Below are 7,978 nucleotides of genomic sequence, written 5' to 3' on the forward strand. Positions count from 1 at the left end.
CTTTTTTGTTTGTTTGTTTGTTTTCTACTGCCCTTAGGTATAGAATGAGGTTACTGATTTGAGATTTTTTTCTTAAATGTAGTTGTTTATATTCATACATTTTCCTTTGAACTCTACTTTCACTGTATTCGATACATTTTGGTATATTTTGTTTTTATTTTGTCTCAAGATGTTTTATAACTTCACTTGTGATTTATTCCTTCACTCACTGGTAGTTTAAGAGTGTATTGTTTAATTTCCACATATTTGTGAATTTTCGAGTTTTCATTTTTTATGTATCTGTTGTTTCTTCCATTGTGGTTGTAAATTATATTTGGTATTATTTCAAGCTTTTTAAAATGATTAGGACCTATTTTGCGGACGAAGATATGGCCTATCCTAGAGGAAGTTCCATGTCCGCCTGAAAAGAATGTATATTCTGCTGTTGTTGGGTGGGCTGTTCTGTATATGTGTATTAGCTCTAAATGGCTTATACGGTTGTTCAAGTCTTCCACTTCTCATGAAGCTTCTATCTGGTTTTTCTATCCATTAATTAAGATGAGGTATTGAAGTGTCCAGCTACTACTATAGAACTGTTATCCTTTCAATCCTGTTAATTTTTTCAGCTTTACTGAGGTATAATAGAGAAATAAAAATTGTACATATTCAAGGTGTAAAGTGTGATGTGTTTATATCTATATGCACATTCTGAAATGATTACCAAAATGTAGTCAATCAACGCGTTAATTACCTCAGATAATAGTTATTTTTTTGTGTGCATGCGTGGGATAAGAAAACTTAACTCCATCCCCGGTGACTTCAGAGTGGCCATTCCAGCTGCTCCAGGCTCCAGCAGAGGAGGAGCGGGGCGGGTCCAGTTGGGGGCCAACAGGTCTGGCGCGCGCGCATTCCGGAGCCCACCCAGACCATGTTCCGCAGCCTGGGCGCCCAAGCTGCAGTCCGCTCTGTGTCCAGGCAGCAGCCGCCTGGCAACTCCCGAGCCTGCTCGCGCTCCCAGCATCGCAGAACCAGGACCAGGTGTACCGGGGGCCGCGGCCAAGCCAGGCATTCTGCCCGGCGGCGGCGGCTGCACACGGGCGAGAACTGAGAACCTGGCGCTCAGCCCCATCGGGGTGACTGCCTAGTGCCCATGCCAGCAGCCCCGAACTCCCTGCGGTGGAGGAGTGGGGCGGCAGGCACGTCCTGGGGACCCTCAGTCTGGGCGCGCTGGCTATCTGGGGCCTCCTAGGCCATGCCCCTCCAGCCCGCCTGAGCACCCAAGCTGCAGCCGCCTTCTGTGTGCAGGCAGCAGCCTCCAGGCAACCCCCGACATCTCAGCCCTCCCAACATCTCAGAACCGGGGCCAGGTGTCCCAGCGGCTGCGGCCAAGCGAGGCGGTCTGCCCTGGGGAGGCTGCACAGAGGCGGGAACCTGTCCTCAGCCCCATTCCCGGTGGCTGCTGAGGGCCCCTGGCTAGCGGTCCCGAGCTCCGGCAGAGGAGGAGCCGGGCGGGGGCAGGCCTGGCAGGCCCTCAGGACAGGCGCACTCGCGATCCAGAGGCCGCCCAGGCCATGCTCCGCCGCCCGGGCGCTCAAACTGCGGGCGCCCTCCGCCTGCTCGCAGCGGCCGCCTGGCCACTCCCAAGCTCGCTGGCGCTCCTGGCCTCGCAGAACCAGGGCCGGATGTCGCCGCGGCTGCGGCCAGATCTGCCCGGCGGCGGCTGCACCGGGGCGGGAACTGACCCTCAGCCCCATCCCCGGTGGTTGCGGAGGGCCCCTGCCAGCGGCCCGGATCTCTCTTCAGAGGAGGAGCGGGGCGGGGGGCACGGCCAGGCGGGCCCTCAAGCCGCGCGGGCGGCGCGCATGTGTTTCCGGGACGTCCCGGGCGAGCCCAGGAGAACCCGCAAGCCCGCGGCGCCTGCGCCCGACCTGCAGCCGCCCCCTGCCGGCCTCCCCCTGCCGGCCTCCCCCTGCGGGCCGCGCAGGCTTGGGAGCTGCTTCCGGCGTCCGCGCGGGCGCTGAGCTGCAGGTGCGCGCCTAACGGCGTCGCGGGGCTCCCTCGGTCTGAGAAGTCGGAGGCTGCGTCTGAGAAGTCGCCCCATGAGGAAGCTCTTCAGCTTCGGGGGACGCCTGGGCCAGGCGGTCCTGGGCTCAGTCCACCAAGAGTACGCGGGTCCCGGGTCCCACACCAGGGACGCGGAACTGCGGAAGACCCACAGGGCGGCCATCAAGGGCGAGGCCGCGGAGGTGCAGCTGCCTGGCGCGCCGGAGCCGGGACGTGGATGCCCGCGACAGGAAGGACAGGTGGCGGGGGCTCAGCCCGGGGTGGGAGGGGTCCCCAGGCCCGGCTTCCCCGCAGGTCCTGGGACGGGGGCCTTGGAGGGCGCGGGGCACCCTCGGAGCAGCGGAGCCGAACGGAGCCTCAGCTGCTTTCCATCGCTGGCAATTCCCTGCCTGGAGCTCTTGGTGGAGAATTTGAGTGATTTAATTCACAAAGTTGAGCATATACACGTTTAAAACATGGGGTCGTGGAGGTGCCCAATGAGAACTCATTCCCATGTGAAAAATACCATGAGTCATGTTCAGTAGGCGAGAAGTTCTCAGATAAAAGCCTGGGTCGGTTTTACATCCGAATCCACCCATGTAGATAGGCTGTTTCCTGGGGCTTCTCAGAGGGACACTTGGAAGTGGGAGGTGGGTTCCTTGAATGGGAAGACTCCGTTTTCTCAAAACATGAGCTCTTTCTATGTTTATCAGTTTTACATAAACCGAATGAAAATATCAAGGATTTATCATTTTTGCATGACACCTGCTGTCTATCTTACTATTGTGATGACATTTAAAAATTTTTATAACGGAGTGAAAAAGACTTGCTCCTCTAGATATCAAAATGTACTATTAATTCCCACAATTGTTTACTAACAGCTGAAAAGACATAAGTACATGGGACAGAATGGAAATCCAGAAACACTGAAATACATATAAGATATAGCTGTAAGGATTGATAATGGTAACATTTCAGATGAGTAGGAAGGGTTGGGTTATTAAAATGCCTGCTCTTTGAGGAAAACTAATGAAATTTTATGTCACAAAAATGAGTTCCTGATGGAATACAGATTGAAATTTTTACACATGCAAAATGAGAAAAGTACCAGAAGAAAACACAAATGCTTATTTATACAGGTACATTTTACTTTGCCAAAGGCCTTCCTGAGAATGACCTCACAAGCAGGCATTCTGAAGGTTGATTTAGCAAACTAAAAATTAAAACCCCCAGACTGGGCGTGGTGGCTCACCCCTGTAATCCCAGCACTTTGGGAGGCTAAGGTGGGCGGATCATGAGGTCAGGAGATAGGGACCATCCTGGCTAACACAGTGAAACCCCGTCTCTACTAAAAATATTAAAAATTAGCCTGGCGAGGTGGCACGTGCCTGTAGTCCCAGCTACTCGGGAGGCTGAGGCAGGAGAATCACTTGAACCTGGGAGGCGGAGGTTGCAGTGAGCCGAGATGGTGCCACCGCACTCCAGCCTGGGCTACACAGTGAGACTCCGCCTCAAAAAAAAAAAAAAAAAGAAAAATTAAAACCCACCTGTGTGTCAGAAAAAAATTAACAAAAGATAACATACTTGAAAAATATTTACTATGTATATGTTTTTACTAATATATATATAGATATTCAGATGAAAAGTATATTTTAATCCTACAGAGAATTTATTTTTTATTATATATTATATATAACAATATACATATAAAGAATTGTATAGATTACTGATATAATATATATATATACAGATAAAAAGCACATCTTCATTTTACAGGGAATTCTTTCTAATCAAATCCACAAGAAAAGAACTCTAAAAGTGAGCAAAGTACTGTTTTGCAGCTCCACAAGTTACGTTTGTACATATGAAAAAATCCTTAGTGTTTCTCGTAAAAGAGTTTAAGTGGCCGGGCGCGGTGGCTCACGCCTGTAATCCCAGCACTTTGGGAGGCCGAGACGGGCGGATCACGAGGTCAGGAGATCGAGACCATCCTGGCTAACACGGTGAAACCCCGTCTCTACTAAAAAATACAAAAACTAGCCCGGCGCGGTGGTGGGCGCCTGTAGTCCCAGCTACTCGGGAGGCTGAGGCAGGAGAATGGCGGGAACCCGGGAGGCGGAGCTTGCAGTGAGTGGAGATCCGGCCACTGCACTCCAGCCTGGGCGACAGAGGGAGACTCCGTCTCCAAAAAAAAAAAAAAGAATTTAAGTTAAAAGAGGAATGAGACTGTGTTCTCTTTATCCACAGACTGTGCTCTTTATCCACATTGTTTGTGAGAATAAAGAGCAGTGGTACTTATACTGCTGCTTAAAGTTTAAGTTGCTGATGACTTTTCAAATAGATAATTTGGTGGTAATTATATGCCCTTTACCTATCAATTCCATTGTATTAAAATACCTTTAGAAAATAGAGATACATGTACTTTGTTTTTCTCAGCATTTATGTCAACAAGAGCCCACAGAATGTGTCCTATAAATAAGTTTCAGTTGCATCCATAGGATGGAATAATATGTGACCATTGAAGGTGACAATAGATATAGAAGTATGGGAGGTTCCCTTGATGCCAGGAATTTGAGACCAGCCTGGGCAACAAAACGAGATTCTTTCTGCAATTTTTTTTTATAATTAGCTGAGCATGCTGGTGTGCTCCTGTGGTCCTAGCTACTCAGGAGGCTGAGGCAGGAGGATCACTTGAGCCTAGAAGTTCCAGGCTGCAGTGAGGTAATATATGAAATATATGTAATACACGATTACACTCCAGCCTGGGCGACAGAGCAAGACTCTGTCTCAAAAAACAACAATCTAACAATTATTGAGTTGTTGAGTTGTTGCTTGTTCTAGAAATGGTCCTAAATACTTTACATAGATTCCCATTTAAGCATCACAATGGTGTCCTGTGAGCTAGCTGCTATTGTCATCTTTATTTTATTAATGAGGAAAATGAAGCACAGAAAGGCTAAGCAATAGCTGGTAAGTGACCGAGTTCCAAGTAGAACTCAAGCCGTAGTTGAACTGAATCCAAACACCAAGCTCATTCTATCCAAATAGGCTGCTGTTTCATTAAGGTAGTGAGCAATAAGAGCTAATAAATATTGTACTTTCTTCAAAAGAAAATTATTTGTTTTGAAGGCAGAGGAATAACATGCTCTTCTATGTTTGCAGTTACATAAACCAGTGTAGGTTTTGAGATATTGCTTATAATTTCCTGAAAACTCCTCTCGCTCTCATAGGACTGCTCTACATTTGGCCTGTGCGCATGGCTGTGTGGAAGTGCTCACTCTCTTGCTGAGCAGAAAATGCCAGATTGACATCTGTGACAGACTGAACAGGACACCTTTAATGAAGGTGTATAGTAGCCAACTCTTTTGGCATGACATAGATTTCACTAAATACATAGAATTAAAATGAATTTATCTCATTTAAATATAACACAGGTTGGTGAAATCTGTGGAATATGTATTTTGAATTCTTAGAATTTATAGTCTAATTTTTCATCTAACACTGATAGGCTGTACATTGCCAGGAAGAGACGTGTTCCATTATTCTGCTGGAACATGGTGCCAATCCAAACATTAAGGATGTCTACGGCAACACTGCTCTTCATGATGTTAAACATTAAAGCATGTCTACGGCAACACTGCTCTTCATGATGTTAAACATTAAGCATGTCTACGGCAACACTGCTCTTCATGATGTTAAACATTAAGGATGTCTACGGCAACACTGCTCTTCATGATGTTAATCATTAAGGATGTCTACGGCAACACGGCTCTTCATGATGTTAAACATTAAGGATGTCTACGGCAACACTGCTCTTCATGATGTTAATCATTAAGGATGTCTACGGCAACACGGCTCTTCATGATGTTAATCATTAAGGATGTCTACGGCAACACTGCTCTTCATGATGTTAAACATTAAGGATGTCTACGACAACACTGTTCTTCATGATGATGTGTATAATAAGGGGACTTCACTGGCAGGAAAACTGCTTTCCCACCATGCAAATATTGAAGCACTAAACAAGGTATAGATCAATCAACTTTCTTTTCAAAATATTTGTTTTAACATTGACATAGGTAAGAGTCAATTTTTCATATTTGGAAGATCAGGCATTCCGGAATGAAAATATTTCAAAATAACTGAATTGTCTAAGATTTTACTTTAAATATTGATACTTTTAAAGAAGCATTAGCGGGCACAGCTTGTTTAGTGCACTTATGGGAAATATTTGTGAATTTTTCAAGGGAAGACTTCTTTAAGTATCTGTTTCCTACCCCAGGTGTATTTTTTTCTAATTATGTAAAACACACACACACACGAAAAGAACTTACCCTGGAAATAGGCTTTATCTTAAAACTCAGAACAAAACTAAAGCAACTTTCTGCTGCTGACAGTTTTCTCAAAAAAAAACTGATGTGCCTTTCAGTGCAAGGTTTAAGAGGGAAAAATGGGGAGGGAAAAGGAGAGCAATCAAAAACATGTAGGTCACTTGGAAATTAGGTAATGAGGAAAAATGCCAATAAGAGGTTTTGTTTGTTAGTTTGTTGTTTTTCCAGTTTATGTATGAAGTGCTCTTCAGCTTTGGGGTAATCATTTTTGGTTTGGTAAACACAGTAATTGAAACTTGCCTAAACGTTAATTTTTAGAGGACTCTGAGGAAACCAGATTGGCCATGGATAGATGGTGATGAAGTGAGAAACACTTCAGCAAAGGATGGAACAAATTAGTGACTGACTTATTACCCATCCTAGCAAAAACAGCCACTTATCTAAGAGTCTAAGCTCTCCTCTCAAATCTAGAATGTCTTGGTGGGAAGGTGGGAGATAAGGAACTTATAAATAGCTAAATCAAGTGGGATTTTGAGTTTACTTGTCCCTGTTCTACCCATACCCAGGAAAATTAACTGGAGTGTTAATAAATAACTCTATCTCATACTCTTTTCTCTTTTTGGCCACATCTCAAGCTGATAAAGGATATTGACGGTGTGGGTGAGTGATGAAACTGAAGTGATTGTCTACTGCAGTAATTCTCAGCTAGAATTGTGCATTACAGTGACCTGGGGGAATTTTGTTAAAAGTCTACATATGTAGGCTTTCCCCTGAAGATTTTGATGTAACTGAGCTAATAAGGTCTGAAAATGTATGGTTAAAAATATTTTCTTGAAGCCACACACAGTGGCATGTTTCTATAGTCCCAGCTACTCAGGAGGCTGAGGTGGGAGGATTGTTTGAGCCTAGGAGTTTGAGTCCAGCCTGAGAAACACAGTAAGACTCTTTTCTCTTACAACAGCAACAGCAAAAAAAAAAAAAAAGAAAAAAAGAAAAAAGAAATACCTCAGGGTTTGAATACACTCCTGATTAAGAACCACAGAATAGATAAGTGCAGTATATAAATTCCCGTATCTCAAAAACATAAGAAATCTCTAAAAGAGTTGGCATTTGATAGGTGCTACTTTCTTCACAGTTCTCCTTTCCAATAATGTTAGCCTGACTTATCTTTCTCTGCGTTTGTGACTAGAAAGTGAAAGAAAATATTGTTGGCAATATCTCTCAGCTTACAGAATAACACCTTTTCCTTCCCACCATGAATCATTCACTGCTGTTCAGAGAGTCTTTAGCAATTTTCTTGTGGGTAGTCTTTCAACAGGTAAAGCCTGACCCTTTCACAATTTCATGTTCCTTTGTTACCATTCAAGTGATTATGTGTCAACAAATGTTCATTACAAGTGAAATTTTCTCATTTAGATTAGTAGCAAATCCTGAACTTTTTTTTTTTCATTTGAAGTTGCATTATGGACTATCTCAGTATGTCTGTTAAGTTTATGGAGCTTTGGCATAATCAGGATGTCAGTTTCAAACACTGAAATCCATGAAGTCAATGAGAATACTATAGGAATTCTTTTAATAAGTTCGTTTCAGCAGTCTTATGAACTAATTATCTATTTGGTTAACAA

The 7,978-nt window shown here is 44.6% G+C and overlaps 1 protein-coding gene and 1 pseudogene across 1 annotated transcript; both read left to right on the top strand.

Annotated features, from left to right (window-relative positions):
- The first annotated feature begins 1,231 nt into the window (after positions 1-1,231).
- Positions 1,232-2,000, top strand: LOC105484074 (PH domain leucine-rich repeat-containing protein phosphatase 1-like; annotated as a pseudogene).
- A 2-nt stretch (positions 2,001-2,002) lies between these two features.
- Positions 2,003-7,355, top strand: LOC139355330 (putative ankyrin repeat domain-containing protein 19). The gene is given in 3 exon segments (XM_071097921.1): positions 2,003-2,230; positions 2,232-2,282; positions 5,253-7,355. Coding segments are annotated over 3 exon segments (381 nt in total). The 5' UTR covers positions 2,003-2,078; the 3' UTR covers positions 5,431-7,355.
- The last annotated feature ends 623 nt before the right edge of the window (positions 7,356-7,978 follow it).

The sequence above is a fragment of the Macaca nemestrina genome, chromosome 6, assembly GCF_043159975.1.
Source record: "Macaca nemestrina isolate mMacNem1 chromosome 6, mMacNem.hap1, whole genome shotgun sequence".
NCBI lineage: Eukaryota > Metazoa > Chordata > Mammalia > Primates > Cercopithecidae > Macaca > Macaca nemestrina.